The sequence below is a fragment of the Salvelinus fontinalis genome, chromosome 10, assembly GCF_029448725.1.
Source record: "Salvelinus fontinalis isolate EN_2023a chromosome 10, ASM2944872v1, whole genome shotgun sequence".
Classification (NCBI taxonomy): Eukaryota; Metazoa; Chordata; class Actinopteri; order Salmoniformes; family Salmonidae; genus Salvelinus; species Salvelinus fontinalis.
In genome coordinates, this window is record NC_074674.1 from 27691687 (window position 1) to 27710736 (window position 19050).

The 19050-nt window shown below is 41.9% G+C and overlaps 1 protein-coding gene across 1 annotated transcript; it reads left to right on the forward strand.

Annotated features, from left to right (window-relative positions):
* Positions 1-105: 105 nt before the first annotated feature.
* Positions 106-10864, forward strand: LOC129863902 (AN1-type zinc finger protein 5-like). Its single transcript, XM_055936306.1, has 6 exons — positions 106-251; positions 7932-8107; positions 8244-8355; positions 8536-8636; positions 8781-8909; positions 9066-10864. The coding sequence occupies exons 2-6, from the start codon at positions 7951-7953 to the stop codon at positions 9212-9214; spliced, it is 648 nt and encodes a 215-aa protein (XP_055792281.1). The 5' UTR covers positions 106-251; positions 7932-7950; the 3' UTR covers positions 9215-10864.
* Positions 10865-19050: the final 8186 nt, after the last annotated feature.

Sequence of the window (19050 nt, forward strand, 5' to 3'; positions counted from 1 at the left end):
CCTCTCCTCCAACCATAGGGTCGCTATCTTCCATGACGTGTATTGCCACTCCTCTTACTAAGGCAACAAACGCCCAACCGATGGAAAACAGTAGCTAGGCTAGCCAGCTGGTGGGATTAAACTCTGACGGAACCCTTAGAATCGCAGAAAGGGGAAACGGAGAGTCTGCCAGGGCTTTTCTAACACCGAACAACCCACGGAGCAAGAACCCTTATTCAATTAAGCTACTATAAAACTACACCGATAATAAGGTAAGTGAAATGCCTTTAAAAATATTTGCCAGCCAATGTTAGCTATTGTAATTTAGATGACTAACAGTTGTTTACTGTGAGTGTGAAAGGATATCAAAAATGTATTAGCTAGCTACAACCAGCTAGTTTTTACTTTTACTAGTTAAGGTAAAATGTCTTAACTATACAGATCAGTCTAAGCAATTTTTATCCAGTTTAATTAATGTATGGTGAAGTATTAAGGGCAAACGGCTGGCTACCTAACGTCGTTAGCTAGGTAACTTACTAATTTTGTCCACGAAGTGAAAATGGCTAGTTAGCGTCACGTATATCTAGCTTTTTCTTCAGGGGGGGTCAGAACAGTTTCACCGCGGAAAACAACCGTTAGGGAACGTTGGAGTTACTGTAACCACCACAGAACTGTCCAGCTAACTAATGTTAACTAGCTACCTAAAACGGCAACCATCTGAGTTCGATCAGCGTGGTCGATGATGGTTGACGAGAGTGTGATGTGCGGATCATTTCGAGGCAACCTCGAATATTTTAAATGGTTAACGTAGCTAACAACCAACGTCTGTCGAAATGGGCATCCATTTTATTTAATGTACGTTAGATGTAGGTAACTAGTTATTGGTGTACCGAAAGTATTTGTTCATCTTAAACTGCCAAAACAGGAAGAGTGGCAGGAACAAAGACATGACAAAGTGCTAACGTTAGCTAGCTAGTAAGATATAGTGGTGATTTGCGAAGAAGCACATTTCGCTAGCTAACGTTGGATATATTGTTGAATCATATATTATTGATCATTAGGTAGTTAGCTACTGCAATATGGTCATGTCATGTATAGTTGGGAAGCAACGCCGTAGCTTTATTGCTATATCTAGTGCAGTACGTTAGCTAACTAGATGTCGGAATGGCAGTCTTCCCTAGCTAACGTTAGCTAGCATGACTCGGTGGATTTACAGAGCAGTCGAGGCCTCCGCTGGCTGCAATGTCTGAATCGTTGGCCTGAGTTTTCGTTCCAGCTTGCTCGCCAGTCTGTTTGGGTGGATTTAGTATGTTGGGATGCATTATAGTTTTATTGTCTATATAACGTTGTCAGTTGGCTAAGTTATTTCGATATAAAGGAAACTTGTCCTTGGACCCCAACGTGGGGGGATGGTGGTCGTGGCAGTAGGCAGGCAGCACATATTCCTTCATGTTGATTTTCATATAATATATATTATTTATAGCTAAACATCATAGGACTGTTGCCTAATCAGTTAGCTAGCAACACACATTTCATTTCAATGCAAGACATATGCATGTGGCTTTGCAGCTTGTAGGTATGTAGCTAACCAACTCCACGATTTACAATGGAGTTGAGCGACATTCTATCAAACTACTGATTTTCAGCGCACAAAGAATAACACCCAATTATGCCGTGTTCATGACGTCGATGAGCTTCAGGTCTGGAGTTGGATGACCGTTCAAAACAGTTTTTCCCCTGTTTTGAACGCGGCATTATACAGTATAAAGTAGTAATTGCGGGTTATTATTTTTATGTTATGGCGGATCTCCAGTCCGCCCACTATTGTGGAGTTGAGTTTAATCGGCTGGTATATAGCTAAAGATTGTAATATATTGCTCAGTCAAACTTTAAGCGCCCTACATTCGTTCCTGTATAAATAAAAAACCAATGTACAGTCTTGCTGTGCCAGCCGTCTTTTTGTGATGTAACCAAACCTTAGTGGGGCTTCCAGGGTTGCCTAAAAATAGTTAGCCGAGCTGTTAGCTAGCGAGGTTGTTTGAGATCCGTGTGTCAACCTTGCTTGTAACCGGCGAAAGTGAATACCCCTGTCCGTGTGAGTCAGTGTGGTGGGAATTTGCCACCCGAGTTAGAGGACTCTAGATGGATAAAACCTGTTTTGGCATTGCCATTGAGAGCTTCCACACAATTCTGAAGTAGCCAACTGGGTGGGCCTTCCTATGTGTGAAGAGGGATTACAGGATTCCACCTGGGTCATCAGGAGTGATCAGTCAAGGAATTATGCTTGTGAGCAAACATTCCATAACTATAGGTGGCAGTCAATTGCCAACCGTGGCTTTATACCTGTCCAAACACTCTAGCTGGCAGTATGCACCCTTTCACTTTGTTTGCCAACTAAGAAGTAGTAGAATAAAAAACTACTTCAAACTGGAGATGTGTGCTCAGACGCCACAATGGGACATGTATTCACCCCCCTTTACTTTTTCCACATTTTGTGGTTACAGCCTGAATTTAAAATGGATGTCACACACTACCCCATAATGTCAAAGTGGATTTTTTTTTATAGATGTGTTTAAAAAATGTTCGAATGAAAAGCTGACATTTTGAGTAAATATTCGACCTCTTTTATTGCCAGCCTAAATAAGTTGTTTGCTTAAGTCACAAGTTGCATGGACTCACTCTGTGCAATAACTGTTTAATATGATTTATAAATGACTACCTCATCTATGTACCCCACACATACAATTATCTGTAAGGTCCCTCAGTTGACCAGTGAATTTCAGATTCAACCACAACGACCAAGGGAGGTTTTCCAATGGCATGCAAAATGTGGAGTTTTTTTTTTTAATGGCCTGAATATGACGCCAGTACCACTCATAGTATTTTCAAGCATGGTGGAGGCTGCATCATGTTATGGCTATGCTTGTCATCAGCATGGAAACTAACATTTCAGCAGGACAATAACCTAAAACACAAGGCAAATATACACAGGAGTTGCTTACCAAGACGACATTGAACGTTCCTGAGTGGCCTAGTTATTGTTAACTTAAATCTGCTTGAAAATAAATGGCAATACTTAAAAATGGCAGTCTAGCAGGGCATAAAATGAACACCTGCCAAATGAGAGTAGATTTAGGTATTGGAGGCTACGAATGCTTATTTTACCAGCCACATTTGCGGGTGGTCAATTTGCAGGGCTCTAATGCGAGCATTACATGTGCGAGTAGTGTTGAGCAAGTGCGCGTTGCGATTTCTATTAGAAAAATGCTGCAGTGGCTGTTTTCAAAGTATAGTTTGTCAAGTTTGGACACACCTACTCATTCAAGGGTTTTAGAACGCGTTGAATAAGTAGGTGTCAACTTTTGACTGATACTGTATTTTAAAGGGGTTACAGAGATGACAAGCAGGCGCTTTAGAGTTGTGTGATCAGTCTGGTGAGGTACAACACAATAAACTAAAGCTTAGCCCAAGTAATCACAATGACTAATTCATTGAGGAAAGTATGTGTTTAATCAGGCTGTGTGTGTGTTTGTGAGAGCTGGACTGAAAAGACAGACATTTATGAGATGTTGAAAGATCTGTGACAGAAACAGGTGATGTCCCTCATTTAAATGTTCAGAGAACTTGTGTAACAGCATTATTGTAAGAGAGCGAGCGCAAATATTTGCTTAAACCAAAGTATTCTAAAGAGCTACCATGTGTAACGTTAACAGACACCTAACCTCTTACTGTTGGTTTGATGCCAATGACAGATTATGCCCATTACCGATACCAATTAAGATATATTTAAAAACCTGTCATGGAATTTGTTGATGCATAGTTTCAATGGGGCCCGCCCTGCAACACTATTTTAATTGGTATAGGTAATACTTTATTTTTGTACTATATTTTCGTTGGACGTGTAGAAGAGTAACACCACTGTTACACTAACTGGTTGAATCAACTTTGTTTCTACGTCATTCTACTACAACAAAATCTATAATGGGAAAATTATTGGATTTGCAAAAATGTCATCAATGTGAGGGAATTTTATCGTAATTTCACTTAAATCAAAACTAAACGTTGAACTGACATCTGTTCACAGTAGGTAACAGCTCAGTTGTTTATTGATATTAGTTTTAGTCTGCTGCTTCAACTGATAGCGAAGAGATGCCCTTAGTCACATCCAGGGTTGCCAGTTCAAGCAAACATTTTTTTGCCCAATGACCAATCTAAACCTGCCTAAATGACCTGAAAACTAGGCCTATTTTATTTTTTTACAGCAAGGGAGGAGTTGCCATATCTATACAATGAGCAATTTTTTCATACAGTTATCAAGGTAATTAATGTCATTAACTTTTAAAGAAATTAGAAGCAAAATTCGGTGTTCCTCAAAATAATTATTGCAAGCTGTGACATGACGTAATAAAGGAATTTGAATCTGACAAGCAAAGAATTTGCCCTTATTAAACTTGCCAGATCATTTCCCATCAATGGATGTCGATTTATTAACTTGCTTGATTGTTATGATTAATCAATAAGGCACAAGGAGGTATGGTATATTGCCAATATACCTCGGTTAAGCACTGTTCTTAAGCGCAACGCAGAGTGCCTGGATACAGCCATTTAGCTGTGTTATATTGGCCATATAGCACAAACCCCCGGGGTGCCTTATTGATATTATGAACTGGTTACCAATGTAATTAGAACAGTAATAAAGTACTGTTTTGATATACCTGTGGTATATGGTTTGATATATGGTCTGGCTATGGAACCCTGACCTGTTCACCGGACGTGCTACCTGTCCCAGACCTGCTGTTTTCAACTCTCTAGAGACATCAGGAGCGGTAGAGATACTCTTAATGATCGGCTATGAAAAGCCAACTGAAATTTACTCCTGAGGTGCTGACTTGCTGCACCCTTGACAACTACTGTGATTATTATTATTTGACTGCTGATCATTTATGAACATTTGAACATCTTGGCCATGTTCTGTTATTGGCCATGTTCTGTTATGTTCTGTTATAATCTCCACCCGGCACAGCCAGAAGAGGACTGGCCACCCCTCATAGCCTGGTTCCTCTCTAGGTTTCTTCCTAGGTTTTGGCCTTTCTAGGTAGTTTTTCCTAGCTAGATGTTAAGACTAAACTGTTATAAATGGCCCATTTGCGAGATTTACTTGTCATTTCAATAGGCGTAGGACACAGACTAAAATCAATTTATGCACATTTGTGGCCTGCTGGAGGTCATTTTGCAGGGCTCTGGCAGTGCACCTCCTGGCACAAAGGCGGAGGTAGCGGTCCTGCTGCTGGGTTGTTGCCCTCCTACGGCCTCCTCCACGTCTCCTGATGTACTGGCCTGTCTCCTGGTAGCGCCTCCATGCTCTGGACACTACGCTGACAGACACAGCAAACCTTTTTGCCACAGCTCGCATTGATGTGCCATCCTGGATGAACTGCACTACCTGAGCCACTTGTGTGGGTTGTAGACTCCGTCTTATGCTACCACTAGAGTGAGAGCACCGCCAGCATTCAAAAGTGACCAAAACATCAGCCAGGAAGCATAGGAAGTGAGAAGTGGTCTGTGGTCACCACCTGCAGAATCACTCTTTTTTTGGGGGTGTCTTGCTAATTGCCTATAATTTCCACCTTTTGTCTATTCCATTTGCACAACAGCATGTGAAATTTATTGTCAATCAGTGTTGCTTCCTAAGTGGACAGTTTGATTTCACAGAAGTGTGATTGACTTGGAGTTACATTGTGTTGTTTAAGTGTTCCCTTTATTTTTTTGAGCAGTGTATATTTAAAGAGAAATGCCATGGTGGCTGTGGTGCAACTTAGAAATAGCCCAAAAACCAACAACCCATGACCAATAGATTTTCGTCCACGACATCATATTCAAAGGAGCCCGATTTGGCAGGAATGCCACGAACATGGCCACATAGCCTAGTGGTTAGAGCATTGGGCCAATAACCGAAAGGTTGCTGGATTGAATCCCTGAGCTGACAGGCAGTTAACCCACTGTTCCCCAGGCGCCGAAGACGTGGATGTCGGTTTAAGACAGCCCCCCGCACCTCACCTGTCAGTTGGCTGGATAATCTTGACTAAGGAGAAATGCTCACTACAGGGATCTAAACAAACTGTGCACAACATCTGACAGAAATACTTTTTTGTGCATTTGTGACATTTCTGTGATCTTTTATTTCAGCTCATGAAACATGGGACCAACACTTTACATGCTGCTTTTTAATCTTTTTGTTTGGTGTATTTTCCAAGCTATAGCACACGTCATACATGCATACATACAGCAAGTTTTTAAAGGTTTGGTTTTCGTGTAAAATTCCGTCACCGCCCTAATAATTTCCAGTTGGAGGGCTGTTCAAACCGATTTTTCCCAGTCGTATGTGGTAAACAGATTTTGTGTGTCCCATTATTGCGTCTGAAGGCACCAGCAGCACCGTTGAAAACATCAATTTTGAAGTAGTCAATTTACTTCTACAAGTTGGCAAACAAACTGAAAGGGTGCATACTGTCATCCTAGTGTGTTGTTTAAACCGGTATGAAGCCAATGATGGCGATTTACTGCCTCCTACACTTATTGAATGTTTGCGCACAAGTATAATTAATTGTCTGATTCCTCCTGAGGACCCTGGATGGAATCATGTGATCCTTCCTTCACCCATAGGAGGTCCCACCCAGTTCACTACATTAAAATGGTGGAAGCCCTTCATACCAAAATGGGTTTTATCCATCTAGAGTCCTATTTAAATCTATGGTGGTAAATTCCCACGTCCCACTTGGTTAGGAACGCAGCATGGGATGCTGAAGAACACTGTAGTCAGCAGGCACACGTGATGGAGCGATTGCGGTGCATTTCCTGGGAAATCCTATAACGCATTTCGCAAAAAAGCGTGGGGTGTACTGTTGGAGTTTGTTTGCATGGGACCCATTTGGTTCTGACTGATACAACTGCCCCAGCCATAGTAATTTAATTCATTATTTCTGTGGCCCACACCCAACTCTTGCTTTATAGTTAATCTTCCCATGAAAATACTATTGGGCTATAGCTTGGCTAATGCTAACTGACTGCTAAATTTTGTGTCCAGTTGAAAATCGTTAGCTGATTGGTTGGGCCAAGTCTCATTCGTCTCTTTGTTTTATCTCTGTTTGTGATAGTGAGTGATTCAACCAGAGGGACTAGTTGTTTCTTGTCTATGATTGAAGACTGCACATCCCACCAGCTGTTTAAAGAGTCCTGTCTTGTCTATTGACCTTGTGTTGACGATAACAATGCAGGCAGCCGCATATTGACTGATGAGCTCACCGGTGACGCTATCTCGATTGTTAACTTATAACTAGGCCTAGACCGCACTGATTCACTCAGTGCAGCAAGAGTGACTTGAAACAGATGGTGATTAAACGTATGAAGCTTTAAACTGAACTGTGGACAGTGAGGCTATCAAAAGGCGGAGATAAAATCTCTGATTTAGAAAACTTTCAGTGGGGCTCAAAATAAACCCACTCTGACCCTGATGTGGGTGAGTGAGATCATTCAGGTTCAACTGTTGAAGTGGCAGTGCTTTTTAGAATGGCGGCAAGCAGTTCAAGGCCACAGATGCCAGGACAGCCCAGCGAGATTAAAATGCTGGAATATAATATTGCTTCTTCTTTAAGGGTTCATTATCTTCTATTGGTACTGAATGTTGTCTGATGTGTGACTGGACCAATACTGTAAACAGCTTTGTCTCACTAACAATTGGTTATGTTTAGACATTTTGTCAAATGATAGGCTAATAACTGTACTAGAATCATATTAGAAGGGGCTCAGCTAGCCATGTGTCATAAAACGACCCCCCCCCCCCCCCCCCCCCTATAACCATTGTCTGTCTGTTTTTGACAGATGACATTCTGCCCGACTGTTTGCAGCCCACACGTCTCACTTTCTAATGAGCATGCCTATTTGATTCTGTCCAGGGCAATTTACCCAGCAGAGATGGCACAGGAGACTAATCAGAGTCAAGCGCCCATGCTTTGTGCTACCGGCTGTGGTTTCTTTGGAAACCCCAGGACCAGTGGCATGTGCTCTGTCTGCTATAAGGACCACCTGACCAGACAGAACAATGGAGGAGTGAGCCCCCTGAGTGCAATGAGTAAGATCTGCCATTCCTCCATAAACTGTTAATTGTTTTTGTTAATTTTTATCTGTTTGAGAAGTAGATGCCTTAAGACTCAGGTTTGCGGTCATGACCTTTTCTCCTATTAAATCCAATAATTTGTCTAATTTAGGTGGAAGTGTCTCCAGTAGCCCCACAATGGAGGCCTCTGCCATCCAGAGAATTGAGGCCACATTGAATAATGCTGCGGCCGCTGCTGCTGAAGCTGATGCCGAAGCTGCCAGGTGAGTGTTTGTTGCTACTTAGAAATGACCATGGAAATAATTCTTTAAGACAAATCCACACCAAATGACTGTCGCTTATCTTGCACCACGTTTGTTATATCATTACTTCTGAATGAGATGGCTAGTATGAAGTGGACGATTTGGAGTAAAACTTTGTAGCTTCTCTTTCTCTCACTGTAGTGGGGCAGCAGCAGCTCTTCCTGTTACCCAACAGATGACCGAGATGAGCATTTCCTGTGAGGAGGAAGGAGCATCGCCTAAAGCAGAGCTTGCCGAACCTGGTGGGTGTCTGACTCATATGGGTGTTCAGAGCCTCGTGGGGGGGGGGTCACTTGTGAGTGGTTACAGGCCTGTGATGGGAGGTTGTTGTGAATATTCTCTGGGGCCGTTTTGAGGTCTTATTTTGCTTTCCCCTATTTTTCCAGTGGTCACTCAGCCCATCGCCTCCGCTTCCCCTCCCAGTGCTGCCGGAAGTGACGAATCCAAATTACCCGAACCCCCCAAACCGAAGAAGAACAGGTGCTTCATGTGCCGCAAGAAGGTTGGCCTTACAGGTGAGGACAAAAATTCCATTACTGCTTATTCAGTCAGTTACACCTCAAGAAGGCTGTGGCTTATGTGCTGCTATGATTTGAGTGTGATACACTGTACAGAGTTGGTATGAGCCAGGTCTATTAGTGTGACTCACTGTACCTTTTTTTATCTGCCAGGTTTTGACTGCCGCTGTGGGAACCTGTTCTGTGGACTCCACCGTTACTCAGACAAGCACAACTGCCCGTACGACTACAAAGCAGAGGCCGCCGCCAAGATCCGCAAGGAGAACCCTGTGGTGGTGGCCGACAAGATCCAGAGAATATAAGACCTTTTCTCACTTTGACCTTGAACACTGAGTGATTGGATTTAAAAAAGGACTCGTGCTGACCTGCGTTCTAAAGGACTAGTTTTTTAAATTACAGTATGGGGGGGTCCAGTTTCCTGCAATGCATGAACGATCACATTTTTTCTTTTGTTTTCTGTCGGTGTCTGTGCTAATGATTAAAGAAAAATGAGAAAGATCAAAAAATTGTTTAAAAAAATACAGACTAGAAATGTTGCTTTTCCGGTGATGCCTGGACCTGGCTTAATTCTCACTGTTTATGGGGGAGTCTGATTGTTGTCAAGTAGACGATCTGATGTGTTAACTACTTTTGTGACTGGCTATCTGTGTATTGTTGAGATTTTTCTTAGTATGTGGGACACACATTAGCCTATGAGACTGTTACAGCCCCGACCGGATCACTCCCGCAGTGGCAGGTCACAGCTGGCTTGTGTTGGGAATAGCTGTTTTTGCTCAACTTCTCATAACGTGTCCTCATGGAGTCTGTTTTATATGTACTACCAGACATGTTTGTTTCTGTGCTGCATGGGGCCTCAGTTCAGGGGAGGTCCTCAAGCACATTTCCCTATTGTGAGATAAGATGTGAAGTAGTGACATAAAAAAAAGCTTGATTTATTAGTCAACTAAAGAACATCTTGGGAGAGCTTGTGAAGTTATCATCCAGTAGGCATGGTGAAAGCAGCCAGACCCCTGACACTTGGACGATGGCTGGATGGATGTGTTCTATTCCAACCTTATTGGCTCTTATCGGAGATGCGTCTGAATCAAACCGAATATCATTGTGTCATACAAGCCTGCTCCACTGGTTCATTCTTCTGGCAATGTGTGCTGCACTAAAAAAAACATTGCTTAGGTTTACTTGTATCCGTTAAAAGATTATTTCCTAAAAAAGTATTTAGGTTTGATGCTGTGATGCTCATTTGAAGGGGATACTTGGCGCTGCCTCTGACAGGGTGGATGGGAAATTGGAGGAAGACTTCCTGCAATGGGATCAAGGTCAGGTCATTTGACCTCACTCATCCAGCCGCTCGGGTCATGTGACAGTGTTGATGCCCATTCTGTGTTCTTTTTTTCCCCTCCCCTCGTGTCCATGTTTTTACGAGGATATGGATTGTTTTGCATGGGTTGTTGTATCAATGACAAAAAGCCTAAATGAACCAGATTGCTGAGGTTGGAAGGGTTAGGTCCACTAATCTTTTGATTAATGTTTCACTTCTGTGTTTTTTTTATTTTTAATGTATGTGTGCTGATATGTTTGATATATTGTGGAGTGCGTGTCACATGCTATGTATTAAACACAAGTGTAGTGCAGTAGACTTGGATGGATGGTGGATGTGTATGTTTGTATGTATGCAAGTAAGTGCTTGTGTTCCTCAGTAGTCAGAACTGGTCCAGTGGACTCACTCTTGATTTAGATTATTTTAGTTTTTCTGTTTCATTTGGTCCTGCTGTTCACGCTGTAGGGCTGTGAGATTTCACTTTAATATCTGTTTTAACATTTTTAACCCTTTTTTTAGTTATGCAAGTTTGTACAAACCATCATTATATTTATGTACTGCGCATATAATCTTGTTACACAACATTACTTCAAAATTGTATCATGTAAATAAAATGATGTACAGAGATATAGAATCATGTAACCCGTGGCCATTTTATTTAACGTTGATGCTATCAGCAATTTTAGTCTGTTTTCACGTTGATGCTTTTAACATGTCGCAACAGTGAAGGTGATGCATTTACCAATGTCTGTAAGACTCCAATGTCTTTGCAAGTATCAGTACGTAATAGCATTGGCTTGCTACACGGCCCATGGTATTTTACTATGCAGAGGGGCAAAACCCGATAGTGTCGTATTTTCTCCCTCCTGCTATGACAACTGTGGAGGGGCTGCTTTTTAAGTCTGTATTTGTATTTATTAAGGATCCCCATTTGCTACTGCTTCTTGTCAATACCTCTCACAAAGATAAGTAGTGATACTGTCAACCTCTCTACGTTGAGCCAGAGATATTGACATGCATATTACTGATGTTAGCTCTCCGTGTACATCAGAGATGGTCACTAGTCTTTGAGGTAGAGTCCAAGTCAAGTCTCGTCTTTTAGGGTTAAGTCGCAAGTCCCTTTAGGCAATGGCTTTCTGCCTGGTGTGGGTTAGGTCTTGTAAACCTAAATTATTTGAAGAGACTCCCTTGTTCATTAGTCCATACTTGTATGAAGAAAGCACATCAGGCGCTATTTAAATCAAAATACATTTCCTTTTAAAATGTAGACGGTTTACATTAAAAGTAATTGTACCGGATATGAAAAAAAGCAAACATAAACTTTAAAATGTTATGGTATTTTGTGGAAGATATTGTCTATTTCACTTCATTCTGTCACACAAACTGAAAATCTGTAGGTGAGGGAAAATAAATGACAAGTATGAATCTTAACCAAAATGACTGACAACTGTTCAATAACTGCACTACTAAAGTGTCCTATTTATCAAACGTAATGACCTTTATCCATAAAATATACTTACTGACCTGGACACTTAACAGAAATACAATTTCCTGTAACAAGAAGCAATTTATGTCGTGTACCCTAAGATAGAGAACATTTCTATTGCAGACGGGTTACTTTTCAGAAAGATCAAGTTTGGCAGTGTTCTTGCACTGAGCCTGGCACGATGAGGGCGCATGACTACTCTCCACTGGGGCGCTGGTGGCAGGCACAGCATAGTGGGCAGAAACATTTAATAAATATTCTTTCCTTTTTAATAATTCCACCTAGACCAGTCCAATAACCTATTTTTAAAATTAACACTTAATAGTTCTTTAAGCTCTAAGTTTACTAAGACGGTTCACTAGGTCAACAGTCAATGTGAAACCATGTCCACTTAAAAAAAAAAAAAAAAAAACATAAATTTAAAGTTAGTTTCCAAACACTGACATATTTAAATAATATGCTGTAAATTATATAATTATGATACGATTTCACATACTATGATAAACAATAGCTAACTTTTGCTTGTCTTAACAAGCTTAACTTAAGATAAACGATAGCTTTTGCTTGCGTTTTAATGTTCCGATCTATATAGCAATAGCATACACAATGTCCGCTCAATCCAATAAGTACAAAGTGTAAATATGAGTAACCATTATCCCCCCCATTGAAATATATATGTCCTTGTCTGCATTTTTTTTGCGGAATGCAGATGTTCTAGAACGCTTTTCAGCTCTCTGTATTAAACTACTTTCTCTGTGTTACAATTCTGCCTCTTCCATGTTATCTGACAGAATGTACAACAAAAACTTATCCCAGTACTGACTTGCATTGTTCACGAGTCTCTCGTCTAGATTCCAAGTCTCAAGTCAATTGATCACGAGTCTAAGTCAAGTCGCAAGTCTTTTTCTTTGCAATTTAAGTGCGAGAGTTTCCATCTCTGGTGTACATTTAAAGGCCAGACGTGCTACTCTGTTCTGGGCTAACTATAATTTGTCTATGTTGCTATTTGCAGCACTTAACCATATAACTGGGCAGTAGTCCAGGTGCGATAAACTAGGGCATTTCGGACTTATTTTGTTGATAGCGATGTCAAGTAAGCAGAGCGGTACTTTATTACGGACATACCTCTCCCATCTTAGCTACCGTTGCATCAATGTGTTTTGACCATGACCGTTTCCAATCCAGGGTTACACCAAGCAGTTTAGAAATTACAATGTTTAGTTGACGTTTAGAGTTTAGTGAATGATTTGTGCCAAATACAATGTATTTAGTTTTTGAAATATTTAGGACTAACTTATTACTTGCCACCCATTCTAAAACTGACTACAGCTTTCCAAGTGTTGCAGTGATTTCACTTGCTGTGGTAGCTGACAGATATAATGTTGAGTCATCAGCATACATAGACAAATAGGCTTTACTCAGTGTCAGTAGCAGGTCATTAGTGAAAATAGAAAAAAGTAAGGGGCCTAGCCTGCTGCCCTGGGGTATGCCTGACTTTACCTGCATTATGTTGGAGAGGCGTCCATTAAACAACACCCTCTGTGTTCTGTTAGACAGTTAACTCTCGATCCACTATATACAGTTGAAGTCGGAAGTTTACATACACCTCAGCCAAATACACTTAAACTCAGTTTTTCACAATTCCTGACATTTAATCCAAGTAAAAATCCCCTGTCTTCGGTCAGTTAGGATCACCACTTTATTTTAAGAATGTGAAATATCAGAATAATAGTAGAGAGAATGATTTCTTTCAGCTTTTATTTATTTCATCACATTCCCAGTGGGTCAGAAGTTTACATACACTCAATTAGTATTTGGTAGCATTGCCTTTAAATTGTTTAACTTGGGTCAAACGTTTCAGGTAGCCTTCCACAAGCTTCCCACAATAAGTTGGGTGAATTTGGGGCCCATTCCGCCTGACAGAAATGGTGTAACTGAGTCAGGTTTGTAGGCCTCCTCGCTTGCACATGCTTTTTCAGTTCTGCCCACAAATTTTCTTTAGGATTGAGGTCAGGGCTTTTTGATGGCCACTCCAATACCTTGACTTTGTTGTCCTTAAGCCATTTTGCCACAACTTTGGAAGTATGCTTGGGGTCATCGTCCATTTGGAAGACCCATTTGCGAACAAGCTTTAACTTCCTGACTAATGTCTTGAGATAATGCTTCAATATATCCACATAATTTTCCGTCCTCATGAAGCCATCTATTTTGTGAAGTGCACCAGTCCATCCTGCAGCAAAGCACCCCCACAACATGATGCTGCCACCCCCATGCTTCACGGTTGGGATGGTGTTCTTCGTCTTGCAAGCATCAGCAAATTTGCAGACGACACAACAGTGGTAGGCCTGATTCCCATCAATGACGAGACAGCCTACAGGGAGGAGGTGAGGGCCCTGGCAGAGTGGTGCCAGCAAAATAAACTCAACAAAACAAAGGAGATGATCATGGACTTCAGGAGACAGCAGAGGGAGCACGCCTGAATCCACATTGACAAGGATGTAGTGGAGAAGGTGAAAAGCTTCAAGTTCCTCGGCGTCCACAGCACTGACAATCTAAAATGGTCCACCCACACAGAGAGTGTGCTGAAGAAATTTGTCTTGGCCCCTAAGACCCTCACAAACTTTTACAGGTACACCATTGAGAGCATCCTGTTGGGCTGTATCACTGCCTGGTACGGCAACTGCACCGTCCGCAACCGCAGGACTCTCCAGAGGGTGGTGCACTCTGCCCAACGAGTCACCGGGGGAACACTGCCTACCCTCCAGGACATCTACAGCACCCGATGTCACAGGAAGGCCAAAAAGATCATCAAGGACCGTAGCCACCGGAGCAACGGCCTGTTCTCCTCGCTATCACCCAGAAGGCAAGGTCAGTACAGGTGCATCAAAGCTGCGACAGAGAGACTGAAAAACAGCTTTTATTTCAAGGCCATCAGACTGTTAAATAGCCATCACTACCCGGCCTCCACTCAGTACCCTGCCCTGAATTTAGTCACTGTCACTAGCCGGCTACCACCTGGTTACTCCACCGTGCACCTTAGAGGCTGCTGCCCTATGTACATAGACATGGAACATTGGTCCCTTTAATAATGTTTACATACTGTTTTACTAATTTCATATGTTTAATGCTGTATTCTTGTAAAGACCACCCTATTAAATTACTGCTATACATAAATTATAGCAATATATTACATATTCTATCCACATACTGTCCATAATGTCTATACATCCCGTCACATATGTGATATTTCAGTTCTTTACTTTTAACATTTCTAAAAACCTGTTATTGTTTTGTTAATATGGGGTATTGTGTAGATTGATGAGGATTTTTAAAAATACATTTTAGAATAAGGCTGTAACGTAACATCATGTGGAAAAATGCAAAGGGTCTGAATACTTTCAGAAGGCACTGTAAAAAATAAAAAACTGAAATATTACATTTACATAAGTATTCAGACCCTTTAGTCAGTACTTTGTTGAAGCATCGCTGGCAGCGATTAAAGCATCGAGTCTTCTTGGATATGACGCTACAAACTTGGCACACCTGTATTTGAGGAGTTTCTCCCATTCTTCTCTGCAGATCCTCTCAAGCTCTGTCAGGTTGGATGGGGTGCGTCGCTACACGGCTATTTTCAGGTCTCTCCAGAGATGTTCGATCGGGTCAAGTCCGGGCTCTGGCTGGGCCACTCAGGGACATTCAGAGACTTGTCCTAAAGCCACTCCTTTGTTGTCTTGGCTGTGTGCTTAGAGTCGTTGTCCTGTTGGAAGGTGGACCTTCACCCCAGTCTGAGGTCCTGAGTGCTCTGGAGCAGGTTTTCATCAAGGATCTTTGCTCCGTTCATCTTTCCCTCGATCCTGACTAGTCTCCCAGGCCCTGCCTCTGAAAAACATCCCCACAGCATGATGCTGCCACCACCATTCTTCACCGTAGGGATGGTGCCAGGTTTCCTCCAGACGTGATGCTTTGCATTCAGGCCAAAGAGTTCAATCTTGGTTTCATCAGACAGACAATATTTTTTTCATGGTCTGAGAGTCTTTAGGTGCCTTTTGCTATACTCGGCCTTGTCTCAGGATGGTAGGTTGGTGGTTGATAATATCCCTCTAGTGGTGTGGGGGCTGTGCTTTGGCAAAGTGGGTGGCGTTATATCCTGCCTGTTTGGCCCTGACCGGGGGTATCATCGGATGGGGCCACAGTGTCTCCTGACCCCTCCTGTCTCAGCCTCCAGTATTTATGCTGCAGTAGTTTGTGTCGGGGGGGGTAGGGATAGTCTGTTATATCTGGAGTATTTCTCCTGTCTTATCCGCTGTCCTGTGTGAATTTAAGTATGCTCTCTCTAATTCTCTCTTTCTTTCCCTCTCTCTCTCTCGGTGGACTACCTGGCATGATGACTCCTTGCTGTCCCCAGTCCACCTGGCCGGGCTGCTGCTCCAGTTTCAACTGTTCTGCCTGCGGCTATGGAACCCTGACCTGTTCACCGGACGTGCTACCTGTCCCAGACCTGCTGTTTTCAACTCTCTAGAGACATCAGGAGCGGTAGAGATACTCTCAATGGTCGGCTATGAAAAGCCAACTGACATTTACTCCTGAGGTGCTGACTTGATCCACCCTTCGACAACTACTGTGATTATTATTATTTGACCATGCTGGTCATTTATGAACATTTGAACATCTTGGCCATGTTCTGTTATAATCTCCACCCGGCACACCCAGAAGAGGACTGGCCACCCCTCATAGCCTGGTTCCTCTCTAGGTTTCTTCCTAGGTTTTGGCCTTTCTAGGGAGTTTTTCCTAGCCACCGTGCTTCTACACCTGCATTGCTTGCTGTTTGGGGTTTTAGGCTGGGTTTCTGTACAGCACTTTGATATATTAGCTGATGTAAGAAGGGCTATATGAATACATTTGATTTGATTTGATTTTGGAAAACTCCAAGTGGGCTGTCATGTGCCTTTTACTGAGGAGTGGCTTCTGTCTGGCCACTCTATCATAAAGGCCTGAGTGGTGTAGTGCTGCAGAGATGATTCTCCCATCTCCACAGAGGAACTCTATGGTTCTTGGTCACCTTCCTGATCAAGGCCCTTCTACCCTGATTGCTCAGTTTGGCTGGACAGCCAGCTCTAGGAAGAGTCTTGGTGGTTCCAAACTTCTTCCATTTAGGAATGATGAAGGCCAGGGTGTTCTTGGGGACCTTCAGTGCTGCGTCCATTTTTTGGAACCCTTCCCTAGATCTGTGCCTCGACACAATCATGTCTCGGAGCTCTACAGATATTTCCTTGGACCTCATGGCTTGGTTTTTGCTCTGACAGGCACTGTCAACTTTGGGACCTTATATAGACAGGTGTGTGCCTTTCCAAATCATGTCCAATTGAATTCACCACAGGTGGACTCCAATCAAGTCGTAGAAACATATCAAGGATGGGAAATTTAAACAGAATGCATCTGAGCTCAATTTCGAGTCTCATAGGAAAGGGTCTGAATACTTATGTAAATAAGGTATTTCTGTTTTTTTATATTTTATAAATTTGCACCCCAAAAAATATTATGGGGTGTTGTATGTAGATTGCTGAGGATCTTTTTTTCTTTATCCATTGTTGAATAGGGCAGTAACTTAACAAAATGTGGGGGAAATCAAGGGGTTTGAGTATTTTCTGAAGGCACTGTATGTTAATGTGACCTATTTTCACACTTTTCTGGTTGCTTGATTGTTTTTAATTGCTTTACTGGGAGGCTTATCAGAGGTAGACATGACAGTGATATGTGTATTTGATCTGATAGTCCAGGGTGAACTGTTCACAGTGGGCTTCCTGCTAGGGAAAACCGTCTCAGTGCTAACAGTGTAACTCAGGTTCATAGGCGCATGATTACTGCTGACAATAACTGTCGGATTGACAGTCGTTCAGAGGAACATACATTAAGTTACTTACATTTTGACTGACAACACCCCTGTGTGTCTCTGCTTATAGGTAAATATAGAGACTGGCAACCTGATTTGCAGCTGTGTGGCCTTCTCTTACATGAAATACTCACCCCCAGCTTCCACCAGTACAGTATGTTATGATGCACACTGTTGGGCAGGCAGGCATAATCAGCCTAAAACAAGCTGCACGTGTTCAGCTACAGCACAACCCAGGGGTCACAGTCACAGCATGCACCCTGTGGATTACTTTAAAAGGCCCCTAAACACCATGCGGGAGAGAGAAATCTCTGGGCAATGAGTTGGACCTCTTGTGATTGCCAGTTCTCTGACAGACAGTGGTGGAAAAAGTACCCAATTTTCATACTTAAGTAAAAGTAAAGATACCTTAATGGAAAATGTCACCCAGTAAAATACTACTTGAGTAAAAGTCTAAAAGTTTTTGCTTTAAAAATACTTAAGTATCAAAAGTAAATGTAATTGCTAAAATTCCTTCTAACCAGACGGCATAATATATATATATATATATTTTTTTTAATTTACGGATAGCCAGGGGCATGCTCCAACACTAAGATATAATTTACAAACAAACCAGATCAGAGGCAGTAGGGATGACCAGGGATGTTCTCTTGATAACTGTGTGAATTAGACAATTGTCCTGTCCTGCTAAGCATTCAAAATGTAACGAGTACTTTTGGGTGTCAGGGAAAATGTAGTGAAGTAAAAGTAAAAGTAGTCAAAAATATAAATTGTCAAATAAAGTACAGATACCCCAAAAAACTACTTCAGTAGTACTTTCAAGTATGTTTACTTAAGTATTTTACACCACTGCTGACAGAGCATAAACATATGTACCTACATTACAACATGTCCATTGGCTAGTCTACCTGCTAGTATACCTGCTTGTCTGCATAGTTCATAAGTAAGTTGTATGGGTTGATCAGTAATATCAATCAATTGTACACTATTACAATATATCATTAAGTGTTGAGAAACACTGTTTGTCCTTGTCAAGTGACATAGTTATTATAAAGCCAGGAATAACAGGCCGTACAGGGAGGTACTTTTTATTTTACACAAATTGAATTTCCTCACACTTTATTTTCTAAGATTGCTAAACCATCTGATTCTCGAACAAAACACCTCTTTGTTCACAAAACTAATCTTTATTAACCCAGAATTAAAATCTTGTGTAATTTGGTCAACTGGGTGCCCACGGGAGATTATCACAAACCCAATGATAATATCCTTCTTGTCCAGTAGGTGACAGGCTGGAGACTGCTCTCACTGATCATTTGTTTTCATCACCACCTTATCAGATCTCTGTTCCTTGCTGATTTGTGCACAAGTCAAGGTGACATGTAGCTGCTGTATTCCCCTGCAAAACGGACACACAAACCGTGTATTAGTTTGTCTTTTCAAG

Bases quoted from the DNA above. Each gene is read 5' to 3' on its own strand.
- LOC129863902 (XM_055936306.1), top strand. From the start codon at position 7,951: ATGGCACAGGAGACTAATCAGAGTCAAGCGCCCATGCTTTGTGCTACC. The intron at 8,108-8,243 runs GTAAGATCTGCC...TGTCTAATTTAG, and splicing joins GAGCCCCCTGAGTGCAATGA to GTGGAAGTGTCTCCAGTAGC. The intron at 8,910-9,065 runs GTGAGGACAAAA...TTTATCTGCCAG, and splicing joins CAAGAAGGTTGGCCTTACAG to GTTTTGACTGCCGCTGTGGG.